The 24,433-nt window shown below is 45.6% G+C and overlaps 1 protein-coding gene across 1 annotated transcript in view; it reads left to right on the top strand.

Annotated features, from left to right (window-relative positions):
- Positions 1-23,340, top strand: part of UBAC2 (UBA domain containing 2) — a 155,048-nt gene extending 131,708 nt beyond the window's left edge. Inside the window, exons 8-9 of the mRNA XM_065896047.1 lie at positions 12,993-13,115; positions 22,153-23,340. Of these exons, the coding sequence (XP_065752119.1) occupies positions 12,993-13,115; positions 22,153-22,260 (231 nt within the window). The 3' untranslated portion in view covers positions 22,261-23,340. The remainder of the gene's footprint in view (positions 1-12,992; positions 13,116-22,152) is intronic.
- The last annotated feature ends 1,093 nt before the right edge of the window (positions 23,341-24,433 follow it).

Below are 24,433 nucleotides of genomic sequence, written 5' to 3' on the forward strand. Positions count from 1 at the left end.
TTGTGTTCAGTGTTCACAAGCACGTAAATGAAATTAAGAGAGTAAAAAAGCCTTAAAGCAAGAGAGAGGTGTCACCTTCCTACAGCAGATGTCCCCAACCTGGGGAGCTCACTGCCCCTCCCCACCACTTCCTCCTCACAAGAGACTGAGCGTTCCCATTCTCTCCCCAAATCAAAACCAAACCTCCCCCCAAAAGGTGGGGACACCTTTGATCCTGACTGTTCATGGAGGAGAAGGTCCCCTTCAGAGGAGAGTCAGGCAGCCTTCGGGAAACATGGCAGACATGAGCACTGTCTGGCTCAGCATGTTCCCAACACCACCCTCCTTCCTCGCCCCCCAGAGGCAGGGAGCCCGTTGCCAGGGAGAGTCTGAAGCCTGCTGCTCTTCCTCCAGAGTCTCCTTTCCTCTGCCTGTTGTAAAAACCATCCCCACGTCTTGGGAGAAGTAGGATCAGCTGTGGTGGGAGGCCCCAGCCTCTCAAGAGACAAGTCATCACTCAACACAGAGGACGCAGGAGGCACGTCTGGTGGCGCGCACGGTTGGAGCGTTCCTTGCAGGGAGCAGCAGCGGCCGAGCCTTCGAGTTGCGTGTTGGGCTGTGGCACAGATTCCTGATAGTAGACTCTCTGGATGCCTCCTCACCGCCTCCTTGGTTCAATCCCTAGACCAGCACCTGTGGCCACAGCCCTCCGAACCCAGCGGTGGGTCAGACAGACAGTGCCGTGGTCCCCAGAGCCCTGGCGACCAGAGCGAGGAGGAGCCATGGCAGAGAGCTGCAGCGTCTCCTGTTTCCTCACCTCGCTGCGCAGAAACTGCTTTGTGTTTTGCTGCGTAGGATAATACAATACAAAGTGTCTGAGCCCCCCAAGCTGGCCGATAAACCACAAAGAAAAAGTGGAACTGAGAGCTGTAAAACTAGCCTGGGATTGTGTTCAAGTCACCATCTAGTTTCCCTCTAGCTGATTATTTTCTCCCAACACCGACTAAGACGGCTCACTGCCCGGCAGCCGAGAAGGATACTGTAATGACTGTTTCCGTGGCGTCTGTGCAAACGTGAGGACGTGGCACTTCACATGACGTGGCCAGCTTCCCTCTCCTGCGTGCTTCTACTGTTCATATTCCTGCGGCGTGACCCTCGAATTGCTTTGCACATATGTGATGGGATTTATTCTCGGCCTTGTGATTGTCCCTCCATCTTTCATGCGTGTGATGAATGCATGGCTAGTTTGCGTGAGTGGTGGTGGTAATGGGGTTTGTTTTGTTTTTCTTTCTTTTCCTTTGTTTTCGGGTTTTGCCGTGAAGCTATCAGCTGCTGACAGCAGCCTCTGGCAGTGTTTCTCTCCTCTATGTTGGTAGTGCTTATTGTTAGTTCTAAGTCTAACAGGATACCTCTCCCGTAGCCCTTGGTCACACGCTGCATCTTCAGTGCCTCTTGTTTACTTTCTAATGTGCCTTTGTTTTGTCAACTCAGCTAAGCTCTTCCAGGGCAGTAGGAAATTAGTCATTTCTCTGTGTGTCACAGCGCTCTTTACCTGGCCCCAGTACAGTGCACTGCAAGGAAAAGATAAAGGAATGAAGCCAAGCATATCCATAGTTACACTGCGAGCTGTAGCCACCAAGGGGCACTCAGCAGCAGTCCAGTGCGTTACAGATGCCCCCTTCTGCGAGGAGTCCCCATCTGCAGTCTCCCAGCAGTGGTCCTTTGAAACTGCTGGTTCCTGTGTTAGAGGGAGAAGGTGCCTCGTGCCCTTAAAGACCGTATCAGCCATGCGGTGTGCTCTGCTCTCTGAGCCTCCTTGCGTCATCCCCTCCCACCCTGTCCATCCTGACACTAGGGCCTGTGTTACAACGAGCTGTGAGGTCTTTGCTGAAGAAAATCCCATAGAACTTATCTCAGCAATATGCTTTGCTGTGTATTTGTCCACGATTTAGTCATTCAGCAAATACTTCTTATGTACTCGAATATGCCAGGTGGCAGGCAAGGCTGGGCCTACAGAGAGAAGATGAATAATCTCAGCCTTCATGGGGCTCATCACCTGCTGTGAGATTCCTACCAGGGAGCATGTCACTGAAGTGTAATGTACCAAGTGCTGTCCTTGCAAAGGTACAGTGAGATGTGAGGGTACATGAGAGGAGCAGCTCACCCCGGACTCGGGGGAGTAGAGAAGCCTTCTGGGCAGGAGTCGAGAATGTGAATCCGGAATGGTGAGGAAAACCATTGGAACGGTAAACAGGAGGCTGGCGAGCCCTGGTGAGAAACCTGAATTGCATCCTAAAGCCAGTAGGGACTTGAGTAGTATCAAAAAAGAATACCTACGCTTATCTGAAAAGGCTCTTAATATACTCCGATTTTTTTTCTAACTATATATCTATACGTGGCTAGATTTTTTTATATACCTCAGAAGCCAAAGTAGCGTGTAACAGAATTGACTGCAGAAGCAGATAGGAGAATCCAACTATATTTCGTTACGTCACACAAAAGAAGTTTACAAAAATAGAAAATAATGACATTCTTCTCATTAATTATTTTTCTGTTTTGGAAAACGTTTTTTTATAAAAGTATGTTACCAAGTAGTGATTTTTGCTATTGCTATTAATGAAGGAAAAAAGTATTTTAAGATTAATGAAAAGACAACGGGGAACCATTGAAGAGTTTTTAAGTAGATTCTTCATGACATTTTTTTTCTTAAATTCCATATATATGTGTTAGCATACGGTATTTGTCTTTCTCTTTCTGACTTACGTCACTCTGTATGACAGACTCTAGGTCCATCCACCTCATTACAAATAGCTCAATTTCGTTTCATTTTATGGCTGAGTAATATTCCATTGTGTATATGTGCCACATCTTCTTTATCCATTCATCCGATGATGGACACTTAGGTTGTCACGATGAGCTTTGTATCTCAGGATAATCACTCTGAAGCCATGCCTGACCTTGATGGCGATCTAAAATAGGACAGTGAGAGTCAGGATGGAGAGAAATGGATAGACTCCAAAGGTATTTAGGAGTTACAATTACCAGAGCCTGGTGAGCTGGCTTGTGCTGTGGAAGGACATTGATGTCATTCCCCAAGACTGGGGACAGAGGAAGAGGTACAGGGTTGGCGATGAGTGTTGTTTGGGATGCGCTCCATTTGACATGTCTCTGGAACACCTAAGGGGAAGCATCAGGAGAGTTGGTCATGTGGCTCTGAGGGGCAGCACCTGGAGGGGGAAAGCGGGTAGGAGTCTCCACCACACGCAGGGAGACTAAAACCCTGGGGACAGACGTGGAGAGAGAAGAGGAATAATCCTAACAGAACCTTAAGGGACACCAGCGTATAAAGGACATGAACCGGAGAAGGTGTCTCTGAGGGGCGCTCAGGGTGTGGCCAGACGGCTTGAAAGACCAAGAAAGTGTGATTCCACAGAAGCCAGAGAGAGGTGTCGGGAGGGGCACGGTAGGGCCCAGTGCAGCCAGGGGTCATGGCGGGCGGACAGTGGAGGAGGCACCACTGATCAAGCAGAGGGTGTTACGAGTAACCTGGAGGAAAAAGAAAAAGCAATTTAATGGTTAGGATACCAGACTGGGAGCTTCGAGAAGGCACAGACATTGTCTTAGTTCTCTTTTTAGCTTCATGGCTTCGGGTACTACCAGGTACTTGAGTAGACACACAATAATTCCATTGATTTTCACCTTAACTGATGCACCTGAAACAATCTGGTCTTCTCTGCGTCTCAACTCCATGATAGCCCGTCCCCAGTGTAAATTACTCACATTAAATGTACAAGTATTTCCTTAAGGTCTGTGGCAGAACTTCCCGAACACTGTGTCACGGTCACAGATGGCCTGATGAGGTGTTGATCCCCTCAGCCTTTGGGGCAGCTGGGAAGGGCCTGAAGCTGCCAGGCTGATTGCATGCAGCTTTCTCTGTCCTGTGTGTCACACACATATATCTTTCTGTGTGTGCCGTGATGTGGAAAATACTGGACAGCCATGGTCTATAGCAGGGTTAGTAGTTCCTGTATAGGTGCCACCTCGCCTCCTCCGTGCCCAAGGCAGGTATCACTAAGCAGTCATGTCACTGTTTCCTGATGAACCCATACCCTCCCCCAGAATCTTCCCGACATGGTCCGCAGGCAGCCACAGACAGTGCCGTGGAGGTGGCCCCGCCTGCTTTACAGTTCAAAACGTAGCACTCTGATAAAGGGTTTCAGATCACCAAAGATGGAGAATAAAGGATGCATTTTTTTTTCCCAGTGACTGACCTTTTAAAAATAAGATGAGGATGCTTTTGGAAAGAATTTTAATTGTCCTAAACCATCACATTCATTGTGCCTGCTCTGTCATCATTCTTTGCTGGGGATTCAGCTCAGGCTGCACTGAGCTGAGAGCTGTGCCGGCCACCTGGGGAGTTTCATGCAAATCTTACCCCCAGTGCAGCTCTCCAGGGTGCTATAGGCTAGCTGGGAAGACAAGAAATACCACTGTAAGATACAATGCAAATATTGGATAGTAATAATAGCTAATGTGTATGTAATAAGGTTTTAGAAGTTTTCAAGCTCTGTTTTAAATGCTTTACATATATTAACTCATTTATTTCTCATATCCTTATGAGGTGAACGTAGTTATTATTCCCATAATACAGATGAGAAAACTGAGGTTCAGAGAAGTTTAAAAAAAAACAAAAACTGAAGCCTAAGTTCACATAATAAGTGGCAGAGCTGGGATTTGAACCCAGGTATTTTGGCATTGGAGACTGCTCTCGGTCACTCAGCATCCTCTATTTTTCGTTCCTCTGTAATTTCTCCTTAGCGTTGCTTTGGCCCTTGAAGTAGGAATAAACCCATTCTCAGTCCCCTGTCTTTGAACAGGCTGAAAAAAATGCCTGGTTCTCCTCTCCATTACTGAAATCATCCTCATCCTCTAAAACTCCGCTAAGCCCCCATCCTCTTTGTAGTTCTACCCCCGAGCTTTGGCCGTGCCCTTTAACTGATGCCTCGTGGCTTCCTTCCTGGTTACAGACCATCTTGCCTGCTTCTGGCTTTTCCCTTTCTGGATGTCATGCCTTCCCCGAGGAGATCAGGAGCTCCATGGGAGCAAGGACCAGAACGTGCACCTTGCTCCTCTCTCCCGTGGGAGCTGCAAGTGCCCCCAGAGGACCCTGGGGGGCTCTTCTGACCAGGCTTCTTGGTATAGACACTGCCTGACCTGATCGTCCCTTCAGAAACCCGCAAAGGCCTTTAGAGGTGGAGTTCTACTCCATGTGACTTCCACTTGATGAACCGTTAACAAATGTTTACTGCTCTCAGTTGGAAAATTAGTTGTTTATTAATTTTCACAAGAAATTTTACTTCATTTGAAAATCTCCTTGCAACTAATAACATAAAATGGCTGTTCAAAATGCAAGCTGTTTCCTTCTTCCTCTTTTGAATATGTGGTTATTGCTTTTGAAGAAGACAAAGTGGAGGAAGCGTTTCCTGTTTGCAGAGGCTCAGGCTGAACCTACAGAAAGAGCAGATTAGTGTCAAAACATCCCAGAACCTAGAGCTCCTGTGACTTTCTGCCTTTTAAGCACTTTTTTACTATCACAGCTTGAGGTTTAGTTTTGTTTTGTTTTGCCTACTCTTTCACTCTCCCTTTGAAGAATAAAATGTTACAGAATCAGCCAAAGTTTCATTCCTCTTCCCAGCATTCCATAGCAGTTGTGTCGTGTCTGATGCTTTTGTATGGTATCCACTGCCGGTGCGTGTTTGTATCTTCACCACCTGTGAGCATATATCAAGGCTTCTCAGCCTGGACACTGTGGGCATTTTGGACCAGGCCATCCTTTGTCGCGGGGTCTGTCCTGTGCCTTATAGGATGTTTAGCAGCATCCCTGGCCTCTACTCACTGAATAACAACAGCACCACCATCATGTCCCCAACCTCCCACCCCCAACCCAAGACAACCAAAAATGCCTCCAGACATTGCCAAATATCCCCTGGGAAGCAGAATCACCACTAATTGCTGTATGTATATGTAAACTGTGTGTATATGTAAACTATCCGTAAAATAGTTTAAATAGTATACTATTCTAAATATATTTTAATTTATGTAAATGGTATTGTATATCCATATTCTTATACAACTTTCTTTGTTCATTGTATTTTTGAGATTCATCCATTGGATCTAGTTCATTTATTCTAGCTGCACACATATAATAGAACCACTTAATAATTTATTTCCCTCTTTAGGGACAGTTGAATTTTTTACATTTGCTTACTTAATATTATAATCAGTGCTTCACAGAGGATCCTCATAAATGCCCCATTAGGCACTCATAGCTCCCTGTAGATGAAATTCCTAGATCAGAACATCCTCAGTTTTACTAGATCTTGACACATTGTCCTCTAAAATGTTTGGGCCCATTTAAACTCTCATCAACAATATATGGAGTTCCTGTTTCCTTCATATCATCCGTATCCTTGGCGTTGTTAGACATTTTATTTTTGCCAGTCTTACAGGTATGAAATTACTTATTGCTGTTTTAATTTGCATTTCCTAATGCTAGTGGGGTTGAACATCTTTTCCTATGTTTATTGACTCAGGGTTTCCTCTTCTGTAAATTGTTTATTCATATACATTTATTCATATACGTCCGCTTTTCTCTTGTATTATTTATTTTTTCTCATTGATTCTTTACATATTCTGGATACTGTTTTGTCAGTTATATGTTACAAACATTTTCTCTTAATCTGTACTTTGCCTTCTAGCTTTATTTTTTTTAATCATACAAAAGTTCTCGTTTGTAGTAATTGTTAGCAATCCTTTTTTATGATTGATCCTTTATATTTTTGTTTTAGAAATCCTTTCCTGCCCCAGCAACATAAAGAATGCCTCTTATTTCTTCTAAAATTTTTAACAGTTTAGCTTTCCAGATTTAAATCTTTAATCTATGGGGCTTATTTTATTTTATTTTATTTTTATATTTAGTCATCTTGGCTGGTTTAATCACATTGTTGTTGTTGTTTATTTTTTGGCTGCACGACGCAGCGTGTGGGATCTTAGTTCCCCGACCAGGGATCGAACCCGCACCCCCTGCATTGGAAGAATGGAGTCGTAGCCACTGGACTGCTGGGGAAGTCCCTGTGGGGTTTATTATAAAATAAATTTGTTTTTGTATACGATATGAAGTAAAGGTCAAATTTTATCTCTTTTTTTAAATTAATTTATTTATTTGGCCATGCCACACAGCATGTGGGATCCTAGTTCCCCAATCAGGGATCGAACCCATGCCCCCTGCATTGGAAGTACAGAGTCCCAACCACTGGACCACCAGGGAGGTCCTCTCTTTTTCCATCTCTATAACCATTTGTCCTAGTACTGTTCATTAAGTGGTGTGTCTTTTTCCTGCTGACTTACAATGTTTCCTCCATCATATATCAAGTGCCCATGTTTACTTTTGATTTGTTGACTGTCTCTCCTGTTTCTCTGACCTGTTTACCTATCATGTGCTAATACCGTCCTACTTTCATTCTTGTAGTCTAACAGTAAGTCCTAATAACTAGTAGAAAAAAAAACCCTCCCTTATACTTCTTGAAAATATTCAGGTCTAGTCTTGACCCTTGAGGTTGTCTCGTTCAACCAAAGCACACACACACACACGCGCGGTGGTCCTTGCTCCCATGGAGCAAGGTCCAAGGTCCAAGGTGCACGTTCTGGTCCTTGCTCCCATGGAGCTCCTGATCTCCTCGGGGAAGGCATGACATCCAGAAAGGGAAAAGCCAGAAGCAGGCAAGATGGTCTGTAACCAGGAAGGAAGCCACGAGACATCAGTTAAAGGGCACGGCCAAAGCTCGGGGGTAGAACTACAAAGAGGATGGGGGCTTAGCGGAGTTTTAGAGGATGAGGATGATTTCAATAATGGAGAGGAGAACCAGGCATTTTTTTCAGCCTCAAAGGGATCTTAAGATCCCTTTAAGATCTCTTCTGGAACGGGGTGGGGGAAGGATGGATTGGGAGTTTGAGATTAGCAGATGCAAACTAATTTTATGAGATGGATAAACAACAAGGTCCTACTGTAGAGCACAGGGAACTATATTCAATATCCTGTAATAAACCATAATGGAAAAGAATATGAAAAAGAATATATATATGTGTAACTGAATCACTTTACTGTACAGCAGAAATTAACACAACATTGTAAATCAACCACACTTCAATAAGATAATTTTTTTTTAATTTAACTCATTTAAAAGAAATAAAAAGAGATCTCTTCTGGAGGTCCCAGATGCCCTTTTTGCTTGCATACCAATAGCAGAACTGAGTCCTCGTGGGGGAAGCTGAGAAATGTACTAACTGTGCATCACTCCCCCCCAAAAAAGTCCTGTTTTTAAAGGAAAGGGAATGTGGATATCGAAAGTCAACCAGCAGTCTCTGCTACAGCCTGGAATTGGCAGAGTGTGAAAAGATGACAGTATTGAGTCTTCCAGGCAGGAATGTGCTGTCTTTCCACTTACTTAGGTCTTCTGCTATCCTTCAATCAAGTTTACCATTTTTCATAGAGATCTTGCAAATTTTTTGTTAGATTTAATTCCTAAGTACCTAATGGTTTTTATTTCTCTTTGTAAATAGGAATTTTTTGCACTTATATTTTCTCAGTGATCACAGGCAAGGAATGTTACTATTTTTTTTTTATTTTGTACTCATTGGTTCTCATTTTTTAGGTAGACAATCATCATGTGTGATGACAGTTTCTCCCTTTCCATCCTTCTGCATTTTCTTCCACAAGTGGTTGGTTTCATCCTCATTATGCCATGACTCATGTTGAATGCAAGTGGTGATAATAGGCATTCTTCTCTCTTCATCAAGTTTTATTAAATTATTTTTATATCTGTTGAATGTGAGCATTTGGTTTTCCTCCTTTAATCTGTTAATGTGTGAATTACATTACTATATTTTCTAAGATTCCTGAGATAAATCCTAATATAGTACATCATAATGGATAAGATGATCTTTTCTGAACATTGTTGGATTAAGTTTGCTAATCTTTTATTTAGGATTATTGCATCTGTCCATAAATGAAAAACAGATTGTTTTATAATTCTTCTTTCTCATAATAGCCTTCTCTGACTTTTGGAAACAGCATTATATGGCCTCAAAAAGTTAGGTGGGGAGCTCTTCTTCTTTTCTGTTCTCTAGAACAACTTGTGTAAGATGGCAGGCCCTCAAAATTTTCATAGACTTCACCTGTAGATTTTTGGTAGGTAGATTTTTAAGTATTATTTCAATTACATTAATGGCTAAACGTCTAATCAGGTTTTCTATTTCTTTTTGTAACTTTCTATTGAAGTATAACGTGCAGAAAAGTTAGCATTATATAAAAGTAATCATACAAATGTACTTTTTGGTGTTTATTTTATTTAACATTTTATTTGAGAGATTTAGCCATATTGTTGCATATAATTGTAGTTTGTTCATTTGAACTGCTATATAATACTACATCATGTGAATATACTATAATGTATCCATTCTACTTAATGGGCATTTGGGTAGTTTCCAGTCTTTGAGGTTTACAAGCAACACTGCTGAGAACGTTCTGGTCCCTGCCCTTGGTGAGCATGTGTTTGCATTCATGTTGTCCAGGAATGGAATTTGCTGAGGCATCCACGTATGTGCAGCTTTAGTCGATGTTCCTGAACAATTTTTAAAACTGATTACCAGGGCTTCCCTGGTGGCGCAGTGGTTGGGAGTCCACCTGCCGATGCAGGGGACAGGGGTTCATGCCCCGGTCCAGGAGGATCCCACGTGCCGCGGAGCGGTTGGGTCCGTGAGCCATGGCCGCTGAGCCTGTGCGTCTGGAGCCTGTGCTCCGCAACGGTAGAGGCCACAACGGTGAGAGGCCCGCGTACAGAAAAAAAAAAAAAAAAAACTGATTACCAATTTCTATTCCTTCTTGAGTTTTGGCAAGTTATATTTTTCTAGAAAATTGTCTATTTCATCAAAGTTGTTAGCACAAATAAAGTATTCTTATTTAATATCTTTCATTATGTTCCTTGTGTTATTCCTAATATAATTTGTGCTTCTTTCTCTGTCATTTCACTAAGCATCAGGTTTATTCATTTTATTTGACTTTTTCAACAGTCAGCATTGGGTTTTCATTGATTCCTTCTGTTGTGTCTCTGTTTCCCACTTTATTAACATTGGCTCTGTACTTCATTCTTACCAATTTCTTTAGACCATTGTTACCTTCTCTAACTTCTTAAATTGTATTTAACTGTTTAATTTTCAGTCTTCATTTTCTTTAAGCTCAATATTTTAAAATTACATCAACTACTTAATTATATCCCACAAGCTTTGATTGGTAGTAGTCTCAATTTTATTCACTTTTAGATATCTTCTAACTTCCATTATGATTTTTCATTTTTGATCTCAAATGTGTGCATTTTTGTTTGTTTTATATTAATTATAATTTTGATATTTATTTTTGGTTGCATTGTAGTCAGAGAATATAGTCTGTATAATATTTATGTTTTGGTATTTGCAGATATTTTATATAGGACTTAGTGCACTGTCACTTTTTTAATAAATAATTTACTTATAACAGAAAAGAATGTATATTCTCTAAAAATTGAGTGCAGGCTATATATGTCCATCTAGACAAACTTGTTATTTATGTTCTATATTGTTATTAGTTGTCTGTCTGCTTGATCTATCAGTATATGCTAAAAATTAAATATATGTCTAGATGTTTCCACTTCACTTGTAATTTTGTTAAATTTTACTTTCTGTATTTTGATGCTGTAATGTTATATATAAATAATATCAATGTATTTTCGTGGTTTTATCCCTAATAATGCCTCTTTTGCCCTTGAGGTCTGTTTATTTGACATGAATATAGCAACATCAGTTTGCTTTAATATTTCTTTTTCCATCTCTTTACATCAACTTGTCTATGTCTTTATATTTTCAGTTTGTCTATTGTTGGGTTGGGGGGAATGGGAGAGATTTCAAAACTGACAGTCTCAGCCTTTCAGCTTGTGAGTTTGTCAGTGTATATTTAGTGTGATCATTAATATATTTGAATTTATTTCTACCAGTATCTCTCCAGAACAGTTTTGCATAATATCTCTATTTTTAGTTTCCCTATTTTTTAAAAAAACTATCTTTTTTTTTATAGTGTCCTATTCTTTTTTTTTAACTCCTTCTGTATCTCAGTCATCTTAAAACTTCTAATTTTATAGTTTTTCTCAGAATGTTGTAAATTTGAGTCCTTGGGGATCTAATCCTCCTATTTATTGTACACACTGACTCCTGCTCATGATGGGTGTTTTCCTCATGGGTTTTGTAGTTTGGGGTCCGAGTCTTCCCCCACTGGAGCTGTATCTGTGAATCCCATCTAATTCATCTAATTCCAGGATGAGAGAGTGTCTCTCCAGAATAACTTTAGATTTGCCTCTGCTTGGCTCCTTAGGTGTATCCATCTCCAAAATCCCAGAACGAATTTTATGTACTTTTCGATGGGTTCTTAGAGCAGATATGTGGTGTAACTTGAACCCCAAATTTCCCTGCAGTTCTCACCTCTCAGGCAGACCGAGATTTCTGCTCCCTCCCTCAGGAAAATCTGCTCTTTGGTTGGTTTTTTTCTCATCCTCTCTCACTGGGGAGGCTGCCATTTGAGGTTGTGCCTTTAAGGAGGTAGTGAGCTTAAAGTCACTGCCTCTTTCAGACCCAAGGCCTCCTCTCCTGAACCCAAATAGGTGATAAAACCCAAGTAGCGGGCTTCCCTGGTGGCGCAGTGGTTGAGAGTCCGCCTGCCGATGCAGGGGACGCGGGTTCGTGCCCCGGTCCGGGAGGATACCGCATGCCGCGGAGCGGCTGGGCCCGTGAGCCATGGCCGCTGGGCCTGCGTGTCCGGAGCCTGTGCTCCGCAACGGGAGAGGCCACAACAGTGAGAGGCTCGCGTACCGCAAAAAAAAAAAAAAAAAACCCAAGTAGCTCTGGATTAGCAGGATGTGCTCCCCCTCGCACCATATCATCTCTTCTTTACTGCCCTGGTTTTCCAGAGCTTGTTTCTGGCACCTTGGGGCCTCCATCTTCCCTTTATGTTCAGCTATGCATATGAAATATTTTTAAAGTTTATCTAGCATGTTTAGGTATTATAATTTTCCTGTATTATAATAGGAAAACTTTTAGGTTTTCTTAGTCTCTAAATCTTCCAGGACTTAGAAGACGTCCAGAAACCGATTTAAGTTGATACATTTAAAAGGTGGCATATAGGTAAAAAACGTCAAGTTTTTAAAAGTATCGTGCAGTGCTTTTAAAAAGCGGTGCATGCAGTGGAGGAGGCTGCCTGTCTAGCCACATAGTGGCTTTTTTTCATTGATGACATAGAAAAGGCAAGAAATGACATCGCCACCAATGTGAAGTTATCCATAAAGCCACACAGAGGACAGGTGTGAACCTCTTGTCCCTGTGTGTAAGGTTTACCTTCACATTCCCGAGCCTGTCCCCCAACCTGGGTTTTATCTCCACCTGCAGTCTCTCTCCGTGGACCTTGCTCAGAATTTACTCAAATTTTAAAAAAGAACAAGAACAGGGAGAAGAGGAGCTGGAGGAGAAAGGGGGAGAAGCAACATCTTAAAGAGCTGCTGAAGGAAGCTCCAGGTTTCTGGTTGCCTGCCCTGAATTAGCCTCCACTCGCGTCTTCCCGAGTCCAGCGGAGTTGGGACAGTGTCGGTGGGGACACCACGGGGCTGAGGTTAGGAGTGACTGCATGTGTCTTCCACTGCCTTCTGGAGTCAAATTGCACAAATCCCTTTGGCAGTACCTGCTACCTTCTTTTCTCTCTGTGCACCTACTGCAGGCTGCCGATTTTAGCCTGTTGATTCAGCTTGCACACAGCAGGTCCATCGGACATTTTATTTCCAGTCTGCAGCTGTGACTGCATTGCAAGAGAAAGCTCTTTAGTGCGTTACCATGTTTCTGCTCCTCCCCTGTCTGATCGCTGTGCATTGATCTCTTTTTAGGGAGGAATGATCAACTGGAACCGTCTTTTCCCTCCTCTACGTCAGCGACGAAACGTAAACTATCAGGATGGTCGGCAGTCTGAGCAACAAGCGTCCCCTCCTCTAGAGGTTTCGGAGGAGCAGGTAATCAGTAACACCTGGTACTTACCCTAAACCCATGCTTCACACTCCAAGCAGTTTTGGTGAACGAGACTTGAAAGAAATCAAGCATATAAGTACAAAGATTTTGGTATCAGGTAAACCACCTGGTATCAGGTAAACCTTTGATAGATACTTGGGCCCTTTATTGGCTACTGTGGTTCTTATGAGTTTGAGGAAGGCATAATTTGAAAAAAAATGCATTGTGATCGCTTATTCTTAAATCTGTGATATTTCATGTTTACTGAAGTTGGTTCACTACACAGGCTGGGAGAGAAGGAGGCAGAAGGACAGGGAGCTTCTCTGTTTGTATGGTTTTCACTTAGGAACCAAGTTAATGTTTTACATACTGAAAAAGCAGATCAGCAATGGGGACAATCATAAAGCTAAAAAGAAACTGAAATAAATGTTCCAGCTGTATCTTAAGTGAATAATATAATCAAAAGGGAGAGGGAAAATTAATTTCGGTAACTTTTGAACATAATATGCCCTCTTAGAAAAAAGAAAAGAACTGCAAAACTCAAACTCTTCATGGGTTTATCTTTCATGGTGGTATGAGTACAGCAATTCTGAAATTATATTGTATGTATTGTAGATTAGAGGAAACAAGGAAATAGGATATCTAAAGGGACAGGATGTATGCAGCTTAATCTCAGGTGGCTCAGGAAAAATAAATGGGAGTGTGTGTGTGTGTGTGTGTGTGTGTGTGTGTGTAGACAGAAAGCAACTGTGGCAAAGTAATCATTGGTGAATGTGGATGAAGAGTAATTGGGTTCTTTGTGCTCTTCTTGAAATTCTTCTAGAAATTTGTAATTATTTCACACTGGAAAGTTTCTGAAAACCTAAGCTAGTAGGTTGAGAGCACTTCAGTAACAACCCTTTTAAATTTCATACTGCAAATGTTGCTTTCTTCTCATTAAAGCAAGTCAAGGTCAGTGTTTCATAGCGAGTCACCCCACGCACTTTCCCCATCCCCTGTTCCCAGAGCCAACAAAAGCCAGTCCGACCCAAGGCACTTGGTCTCTGTGGCAAAGCTGTATGTATCCTGACTTTTTCTGGAACTCAGGAGGGGCTTCTGGGCAGGGCCCCCACTGGCACCTCTGGGTTAGGCCACCACAAGTGAGAGAAACCAATGGAATATCCCTGACGAGCTGACCCAACCCCTCACCCTTAACTTCTCAGCTCAGACGCATCCTTTGAGCAGCTCGTTAGGGTTGAGAGATGGATTAAGGAGCCTATAGTTCTCTTCCACCTCCATTAGTGAATTTCCAAAAAACTGTTAGCCCCACGATTAGAAAAATAAAGCCGAGTAACTCAGCATTTGTAAGGCATTTATAATAACAGATTAAAAAATAAACTAATACTCTCAAATTCAGGTGAAAAGAAAGTTCTGTTATATTACTGTTTCCTTGAGAACCCAGGTCACATCCCTCACAGCAGAGCAGCCGTTGACGATAGAAAGTATTTAAAGGTGAAATAGTTCTTAGTTTTGACACTTGAGGGAAAAAAACTGTCAAAAAATGATAACAAGGTGAATGTGTGTAACTGAAGTCTTTAGGGTTTTTTTTTTTTTTAATGAATCATTCTCCTTGATCCTCCCAGAATGACGAGAGCGAGGTTAACACGATGTCGGTATCAGTTCTAAATATCATTTACTTCTTCTTGGCTCTGTTATGAAAAGATGTAAATACGTGAGAGGTTGTTTTTAACATGCTTCCTTATTCATTGCCTTTTCTAAATCTTGTCTTTTCTATTTCTTGATTATCCCGAAATGGCCTTACAGACTGCCCCGCATTAAGACACGGAGGTCCCCCTCAACATTATCTCCGTAGACCCTCAGTAGTTTTTGTGGCTGGTGCTCAAGAGACTGTAAAAGAGAAGAAGGATGTTGTTCTTAGCTCAAGACATTTACAGTAACGTTTACAAGTGTATAGTTACGTATAATCTCTTGGTTAGTTGGAGGCTAGACACTGTCTAAAATATTATTTGGGGCTTCCCTGGTGGCACAGTGGTTGGGAATCCGCCTGCCAATGCAGGGGACGCGGGTTCGGGCCCTGGTCCGGGAGGATCCCACGTACCATAGAGCAGCTGGACCCGTTTGCCACAACTGCTGAGGCTGCGCTCTGGAGTCCATACTCCACGGCGGGAGGGGCTCCCCCAGGGAGAGGCCCCACGCACCACGACAAGGGGTGACCCCCGCTCATGGCAACTGGAGAAAGCCCACGCGCGGCGACGAGGACCCAATGTGGGCAAAAATACTTAAATAAATAAATTTATTTTTTTTTTTAATTATTTGTTAGTAACATTAAGATAGTTTGAATTAACAAAACCTTTTTATGCTTAATTTTTCAATTAGATGTGCTGTACTTTATTTAAACATCAGTCATGTGATTTAAATGCATTTAAGAAACTTAGTAATTTTCTAAACCAAGGAAAAGAGAAATGATTATTTGAGTTTTTTCTGATGTGAGCAAATACTTCAGGAATTTTAGTGAGAGTTATTAAAGATAGGAAATGTAGTCCATCTATTTTGAAAACAAAGATTATTATAAGAAAGAACGTGCATCCCCCATTAAGTCTAGTAAGACTCTAACATACGGCCATAGAAATGTTTGCCACCTTTTCTACTATCGCTATTAAGTTTCTGGATTTTTAGTTCTTCACGATCCACTCCTACTGTTGTTCAACAAGCACCTTTGCCAGTTCATCACCCCTTGCAGATGCCACCCCAAACCCTACTAGTATCTTAAAAATAAGTGTATGCAGTACTGCGTTTCTGTCTCTTTTTATCTTTTTCTTCTTAACCAAGGATTTTCATATTACACCCATACGCAAAATTAACAAATAATGAAATTTTGTCATATTGGCCTCATTTTTTTTTTGTTTTAAATCAAAAGGGAAAAAAGCTTCCCAAGTTTGTCTCTCTTGAGCCCTCCCCAAGCTTAGAAGGTGTCCCTTCGGTTTATGCTTAATGGGACGCACAGGTGAAATCGGACAAGGAAGTTAAACAGGACTAACTGAGCCAATGCTGGCATTTAACGAAAGGAGGACAAACATGGACTTCACAAATGTTGACTTCCTCACTTCCGGTCACGTCTTTCCTTCCTTTGTAGTCAGCCAGCAGTTATCAGCTGTCCGCTCTGCCCAGTCTAACTACTGGGCTAGGTTCTTGAACAACGGAGTTAGGTAAGGCAAGCGATTCCTGCCTGCACGTGGTGCAGAGCCCAGTGTGGAGCTAGGCTCAGGGGCAGTTCTTGCCAACTGTAATCAAATCTTCCGATGCTGCTGAAGGATTGCCAGTGTGGGAGGGCGGGGGGCAGTGCTCTTTGTAAAGATGTGGCCTGGTGAAAAGCCTCAGATCTGGGGAAGCACAGGTGGGTGAGGTTGGAGCGGAGAGTGACTGCTGGGGCAGGGGCCTCATGTGGGGAAGAAGTAGGGAGGCTTCCCAGTGATCCTCAGCAGGACATGGACCTCTGCTTCCGTGCTGTAGGCATTAAGGAACAATACAGGATTTTAAACAGGGAATCCCAGTGTTGGATTTCCCTGGAGGATGGACTCGATGTGAAAGAAGGGGCATGTTATGCTCATAACCACGTATGTAACGTCTTCCATCCCTGCCCAGGGGACATGTTGCAGTGCAGGTGCTTTGGAGACTCTTGACCACTCGAGATATGGTACCGCTTCGTATTTTATAATACGTGAGACCCGTCGTGTGGATTCCATTCATGTCCTCTGAAATATCCGTCGGCCCAAGAGAGATGGCACACAGACCCTCACAGTCATAGCGGATAAGTAGTGAAATGTATTCAGTATGAGAGAATCTGAATCTCGGTGAGTCTCTCTCCTCATCTCTGGAGTCCTCACCGCTGCCTCTGAGAAACCTGTCTAAACTCCAAAATGCTCACCTTATGAAAACTTAGTGCTTCTGCTCTGAGTATCTGGACCACAGTAAGTTGGGTGTTGGTATAGAGACGCCCATGTCATCTGGTTCCCTGGCGGACGGTGAGCTCCATGAGGGCCAGTAGCATCTCTGCCGCGTTTCCCTCCTGACACACAGCAGGTGCCCCAGTGGCGGTTAGAGCAGGGCTGAACGTGAAGGTGCGGTTGGAGGGCTTCTTTTTCAAAAGAACAATTTTTTTCACTTAAAAATGTGTTAGAGGGTGGTCCTTCGTCAGACCTTTCCACCTCTAATCTCTAGTGCTAGTGTTAGAACATGTTATCCATTAGAATGAAATATTGAGTGGCAGTCAAATAAACCAACTTTCGGGGGTGCCTAATTCTGCTGAGTACTGAAAGATGCAAGCAAACGAGCCCCCCCCAGCCTGTAGCCAGGGCCTTCTCAGGACTAAACCCTGAAGCAAGCAGGAGAGTAAAAAGATGAGGGGCCGCTGAGCCACCTGCGGCCGGGCGGGAGCGTAAGATAAGCAGGTCCAGTCCACTCAGCCAACCGTGGGATCACAGGGGTTCAGCAGTTCCAAGGAGGAGAGAGGGGGTCAGCTGATAGGGAATGAGGGTGGCATTGACCCACAGGGGTCTGGCATTGAGCTTGCCCTGACTGGTGACAAATGACAGCTATAATGAGGGCAGAGAAGGGCAAGCCTACCTCCCAGGGCCTCTCTGGGGTCACTCCTCCCGGCAGGGTGCACACATGGCCTGGGAAGCGGCCAGCCACCACGGGCAGCCCACAGGGGACTGGTCGGGACTACCTTTCAGGTGGGCGTTGTTTTCTGCAAGAGTCAGAATTTGGTAAGTAAGAACCCCAAAAACGATTTGTTTCTGACACCCTTAGCTAAAGGGAAGTTAAAGAAAACCACAGTCTTCTTTGAACAAAACAAGCAAAGGAGTGTTTCAAACTGAGAGGAATTGCTATAAATCTCATTGGAATGAATGTCCTACTTCACTTGTGTCAAAGAGTAATAGAGTGTTAAAGTGGGGTTTTATTCATTTTCTTGAGTAAGAATTACCTTGAGGTAGTAGGGGCACAAGTTCCAACCACAGAGGACCACGACGGTGATTCTCGGTGTCCACCACGGGGGCTGCAGCTCTCTGCTGCGGCCCTTACCGTCCTGGCCGTGCGCTGCTGATCCCCCGAGGAAGGGCAGCAGTGGGAGGGAGGCACAGCCCCCTGCCTGGCTGCGGTCGCCCCAGCCAGCGCTGTCCACTGCAGGATGACGGGGCAGCAAGGAAACACCGTCGGAACCCCTCTCTCTGTCCTTCTTCTGGTTTTCTGATTGTTATCCTCATACCCACGCCCGAGTGTGCCATTTCATTTTTTGTAGATGTTTACAGTTTTGGACACTAAAGGAAACTTACAGATGTCCTTTCTTCCTGTGCTTGTTCAGTTTTTAAATAGTGTTAACACTGTGTCTACTTCGTGAGCTTTCTCATCTGGTCAAAGTACCAGGTCATCCAGCAGTGAAATTCCTCTCATCACACTCGTCTTCTCACCCCTGAAGAAATGCAAAAGGTTCCAAAGCCAGCTTTAGGCAAAGGGCTGTGATGGCCACTCAGCCACCGCCTGCACAGAACAGCAAACATCCTTTTCAGCGGAGACCTGTGAAGAACCCAGCTCAGCTGTCAAAGCCAGTGATGGCACGTGTGGTTGTGTTTCTGAAGAGAGAATGAAGCCCGAGGAAGCCTTGTGTGCAGAGAACGCGTTTCTCCTCACACCAGACATCAGCCCCTCGGGCGCGGCCTGGCCAGCGCTTTTCCCTCGGAGCCGCAGTGCCACGGCTGCTCTGCTCTGTGTGTGCAGCAGCCTGCGCTCAGCATCTCCTGGATTTCGGACCAGACTCGGGAGTCGGTGGAGAGAGAACTCCAGTACAGTTGGAAGCTGTGGCCGGCAGCCCCGCCCGGTACCAGCACCGGGGCGAGGCTCACACGGCATCAGCTCCAGGTTATGAATCGTGAATTGCCATACAGGTGGATTTGTTCCTCTCGGCTGGGTGCAAAGGAGCAGCCAGGCGTTAGCTATGCTTGAAGTACTAGAGGTGACAGAGGTGACAGCGAGTGTAGCATTTGCCACACTGTTCACCGTCACTGAGAGCGGACACATCGTTGGCCCGTGGCATCATGTCCGTGGGTGACAGAGACAAGGCAGGCAGAGCTGCCCACCCCATCACTGGCCACGTTCACTCCACTAAAGATAGTGGTCCTTAACCGGAAGTGACTGGAATAAACATCGTAAAAGGTCATTTCCGTCCAGGAGTGTATGAAATAGCCTGGCCACAGTACCCAGACCAGTGAGGTGGTCTCTCCCTGTTGACGCACATCCAGCGGGTCCCCGAGTGCCACTCAGTGTGAAATGACCCCAAGGAAAGGCAAGAGTGTGGATTCTGATTATTGAACGGCAAAACTCATGTGTCACATGTGGCAGGAGCCTGAAATAGATTATCGAGGAGATACTTGTGAGAGGTAAAGAGCCTTGTGGTCTGAAGGCACCAAACTGATCCTGTTGACACAGGATGCCACCAAGACATGTGCACTTCTTGCCGCGTTGGGAGAGATGGTAGTGACATTGCAACAGATAATAATATGAAGGTTGAAACTGGTTAAAATTCAAGAAACCTGTTGATGAGCCGCTTGGATAGAAAGGGGAGGGCTGGTGAGTGCTGGGCCCTGCCTTTGCCCTTGAATGCTTGGCATTTTAACTTGAGTGACTTGAGTTGTAGAGCTTAGCAAGTGTGCTCATCAGATGTGGGGATGATAGAGTTTGAGGGAACTAGCACAGGAAACAACAGAATTTAAGCTGACAGTAGTTTTAGTTGGCTAGAAAACGATCAGAGGAAGTTCGACAGAGATGCTCCCAATCCCTGGAAGAACAGATAAAAATTTACTCGGAGGCCCAGCTTGAGCGCATTTCACTCAGGGTTTATAGCAGGCCTGCTAACTCACCACCCCAGGATGCTGTAGCTACACACTCGGGACATGTGTACACGCACACATGTGCATGCACACCCACTGTGCCAAGGGCTGGGATGGCACCGTCTAGCCGCCCTCCGCCCTGGGCAGACCACGCCAGCAGGACCATATTCTGCAGCAGCACAAATGGACGAGCGCTGGAAGGGGAGGGGCAGGCTGGAAAGTGCTGAATTCTGAGACACAGAGATGAACGAAGACAGCCAGGGCCCTTACAGTACGGTGGTAAGAAGCTGTCGGCCCTAAGTCACAGCTGGGAGGAGCACAGGACAGCAGTCAGTGGGACCACGAGACCCCTACTCTGGGTTTCTCCTCGGCTGGGAAACGTGGGAAAGGGACACATGCCGCGAGATCAGTGGATAAAGACGAGTTAACCAGGCCAAGGGCAAAGGGGAGAGCCTCCCAGCAGAGGACACACCGGCAGCAAAGGTGGGAGACACGGAGCCACGCAGCCTGGGACGGACCAGGAGCTGCGTGCCTGCAGAGGTGGGGAGGCCACTCGAGCGCCTCGTGCAGAGAAGGGAATGGGGCTGTTTCCTGTGGCTTCAAAAGACAAATTAGGGCCTTTGAAGTCCCACGGGCGGTATAACTAGTTAGACTCAGATTCGGCTCCCTTGAGGAAGAGCTTTGCATCCCAGCCAGTGCGTGAAGAAGTGTTCCTGAGACTCCCGAAAGGGCCACTTTTTCCCAGAGCAGGAGATGGAAGCAGGGATCCCTGCCGTTCTGCCCACGCCAGCAGTCAGTCGGTCCATTACCCCCCGGAAGTTGAGCTGGAAGTCGGCGGTCTCCTGCCCCAGGCCGGGCCCTTAGGAGGCGTGTGTGGAGGTGGAGAACTGGAATGAGGTTCCTTAGAGGGAGGACCCTCGCTGTGTGGTTTTTTTTAATACTAGTCTCAACGATCCACTGATGAGGGATCAGGGCGTCAGTTTCAAAAAACACCCTAGAACCCCAGCTTCTGAAAAGTGGGCCGAGTCTCCTCCCAGACGGTTAGCCTCTCCCTAAGGCCCCCTGAGGGACGAGGAGTCTGGGGTCTCAGTCACCCCTGCGGCCACCCGCTTGACCCGCCTGCCCTCGCCCTCCCGCGCACACCCCCCTCAGCTGGGGGGAAGGAGAGGCAGCCGGGCTCTGACCACTGGGGAGCCTCAGGGCATCGCGTTCTACCGGAAGGTTAGAAGCGGTGATTAAGTCCCCAGCCCCTTGTCAACTCACACCTCCCGGAAATCTCAACATTTGTAAGAGTATCACTTTTCACTATATATTATTGCAAATGTAGTATATTTCAAAATAAGTAAAAACAAAAAACACCACCACCTGCGGCTAGTCCAGGGTCATAAATGTTTTTATAATACATTTTAAAGTGGGAAAACAGGTTACGAATAAACTGTAGTAACACTGCCTGTTCTGACCTTGGAGACTGCCTGTATGTAAAAGTACAGGAAACCTCTACATTCACAGACTGGGATTTGTGGTCTTAAAGATGGAGGCCTCGACCTCCCTGCCCTCGGTGGCTTTAGCTGCCTCCTCCACCCCGTTCTGCCCGGGCTTCGCCCCCTCTGCGCAGCTGCTGCCCGCAGGCCGGCGGGGACTCCGGGGACGCCGCACCTGCCGTGAGACACCGGGGGTGGGGTTGGGGGCGGGCTCCCCAAGGCCGTGCTCTGCCTGAGCCAAGCCAGGAACGCAAAGGCGTGTGTACCCTGGGAGCCCGCCAGACTCAGGACGCCTGCGGCTCTTCCTCGGGAGTCAACTTCGACCCTGAAGGAATGTGGCTGGTGCAGACCTGCTTCCCAGGTCCCGCGCCACAGCTCGGCCGCCCTCTGTTCATCCTGGCAGGTCACTGACCCTCAGAAGCCCCCTTCCTCATCTCTAAAGTGAGGACTCAGTGAGGAAATGCACATTTATTGGCTGTATATAGTGAGCACCGTAAAAGGTGAGCCGGTTGTAATTTTATAAGCATCAGATTCCACACTGAAATGAAAACCGGTTGTGTTGTTATTGCTCTTTAATCTGTCCTACAGAACTCACACGAGGAACATTTTGGGGCTGGTGGGTCAGTGGCAGTGTCGTCAGCCTCATCAGGCTTTTCTGGTTTTGTTTCTGTTTTCAGGTTGCCCGGCTCATGGAGATGGGATTTTCCAGAGGTGACGCTTTGGAAGCCCTGAGAGCTTCAAATAATGACCTTAACGTGGCCACCAACTTCCTGCTGCAGCACTGACGGTCCCAGCGGACAGCACAGGGGCCGGCGGGCTGCTGACCACAGCACTGCCGTCCCGCTACCGGCTCAGCCCCAGGACCCGGCACTCTCTGGCGAGATGTCCTCGCTGTCCTCCTGAGCAAAGGGTGGTCCCCGCTGCTCCCTCCCTTAATTCCAAGATCATTACCATTAAGTATCCATGATAAGTTTGCCATGAAGGGAGCATGTATTTTCTATCTTTATTTTTTTATGGAGTATTTTCCTTGGTTTGGAGAATTCATCTCCCATTCCTAATGTGTTTAAAATGCATTAAAATTACAGATTTCTGCAGGCAGTTGAACAGCACTCCAGATGGGAAATTACTGCTCTTGTCATATTCTTTTTACTATAATGCATCTTCCTACATTATATCTGATCATACGCGCCGGAAAGGGGACTGGTACTCAGAAAGGACCTGTCACATTTTCTTTATGGACTTTTTTCATTGCTTTTTTTTTTTCCCCCCTCAAATTTGCTTTCAAACCCGGGTGGCAGTTCAGGGTCCCCACTCCCTAGGGATGAGCAGTTCATATCTGCCACACGCAGAGTTGGCCAGACCCGGCCAATGAAGGAGAGACAAGGAACTGAACCCTCTTCCACCTGTTCCAGCCCGCTCCAGTCTAGGGGATTTTTCCCAACTACTCCCTGCTTCCATTAAAAAATAATAATCAGGTACCGATTTGAGGTTCTGGAATACTCCATGAAACTTAACTGGAGTTAATTTTGCTTAGAATATCCACAATTAGCCACTCAGGCTAGGAGTAAAAATGGGACAAAGAGAAGAGTGGGCTCACTGGAGCAGTACGGGGCGTCCTAGCTGCAGGGCCAGCCCCTCTGGAGGCAGGTTCCACCTGGCCCTGGGGTGATCGGATATCAGCCTGAGGCAGGGTAGACTGACCCCACCGTGGGGAGGAGGGGGTGGCCAGAGCAGATGAGCCTGAAAAGATCTAAAGCAAGATTTAAGGAAACTTGCAACTATTGTGTTCTGCAAAGCCAGCAGAAGTGTTGCAAACTGATGCAAATTTAGACATGCGTGGTACTTACAATAAAGTTTTTAATGTGTTTTACTTTTTGGTGTTTGTTTATTAGACTTACCTAAATAAAACTTTGTTCTAGTCTGTACTATTCTTTACAATCCAAACAAAAAAATTTTTTTTGTTTTTTATCAGACTGCTCGTCTTTCTTCAGAAGATTTGGGTGCTTTCTTTGAAGTGAGAGGAGTCCTTTGATTCCTTTAAGTAGGACTGGCCCTGTGAGGCCCCATTCTGAAGCTTGTTGGGGCCGTCAGGCTGCTCAGAATGGGGGCTGAGGTGAGTTTCTGGGAGCCTAGCTGGTCCCAAGCACAGGCCCTGACTTGATCCGAGTGTCCCCATCTCAGGTGTAAGGACAGTTGACAGTGATGGGACGTCCTTGACCACGGTCACTGGCAAGGCATGACTAGAGGGCCAAAGAGTACGGATTTGTGTATGACCTCTGCAGCAAATCTAAACCCACCCTCTGGGCTTCCAGTGCAAAAAAGAGTGACCGTATCCAAAAATACACCATCTCCTGAGTTCCTTCTCACCTCCAGAGAGTGCCTAGTGAAGCAAAATCAAACCGGAGGCAAAATTCTCACTCGAGACTTTTCACTGCTTCTCTCTCAGAGGATGGGGAGCAGAGAGCCCGCTGCTGGGATCACAGGATGAGGCGCAAAGAGGATTCACCACCCCAAGTTCTTGTTTGTTTTCTTGTCAGGATTCCCTCCTAAATGAGAGAGCCTTGTCCAGCTGAAAGGAGCCTCGGTGACCCTCGACTTCAGTCCTTTACTAGAAATCGAGGTCCGTACAGGTGGCGTGACCATTGGACATGCACCGACGGTGGCAGAGCCAGGACCCCTCAGGTTTGTCCTGGCTTCTTTCAATCTCTTCCAGTTCCCTGCGGCTGCCAAGGTCTCACCTTCCCAGTGGTGACCCATTATTTTAAATCCTTTTCCTGCAGCTTCCAGGCCGTTGTCCCCCTTCATCTGTCACCACCCTCTAGGGCGTCCCTGACCCCACCCACACCCCTGCACACCCTCCACGTCTGACTTCACTCTCGGACCAGTTGCTGCGGTTCCCACCCCTGACCTGCTCTTACTTCCTGCACATTTGACACAAGCGGCACCCACCGCCGGAGT

Source organism: Phocoena phocoena, chromosome 18, assembly GCF_963924675.1.
Source record: "Phocoena phocoena chromosome 18, mPhoPho1.1, whole genome shotgun sequence".
NCBI lineage: Eukaryota > Metazoa > Chordata > Mammalia > Artiodactyla > Phocoenidae > Phocoena > Phocoena phocoena.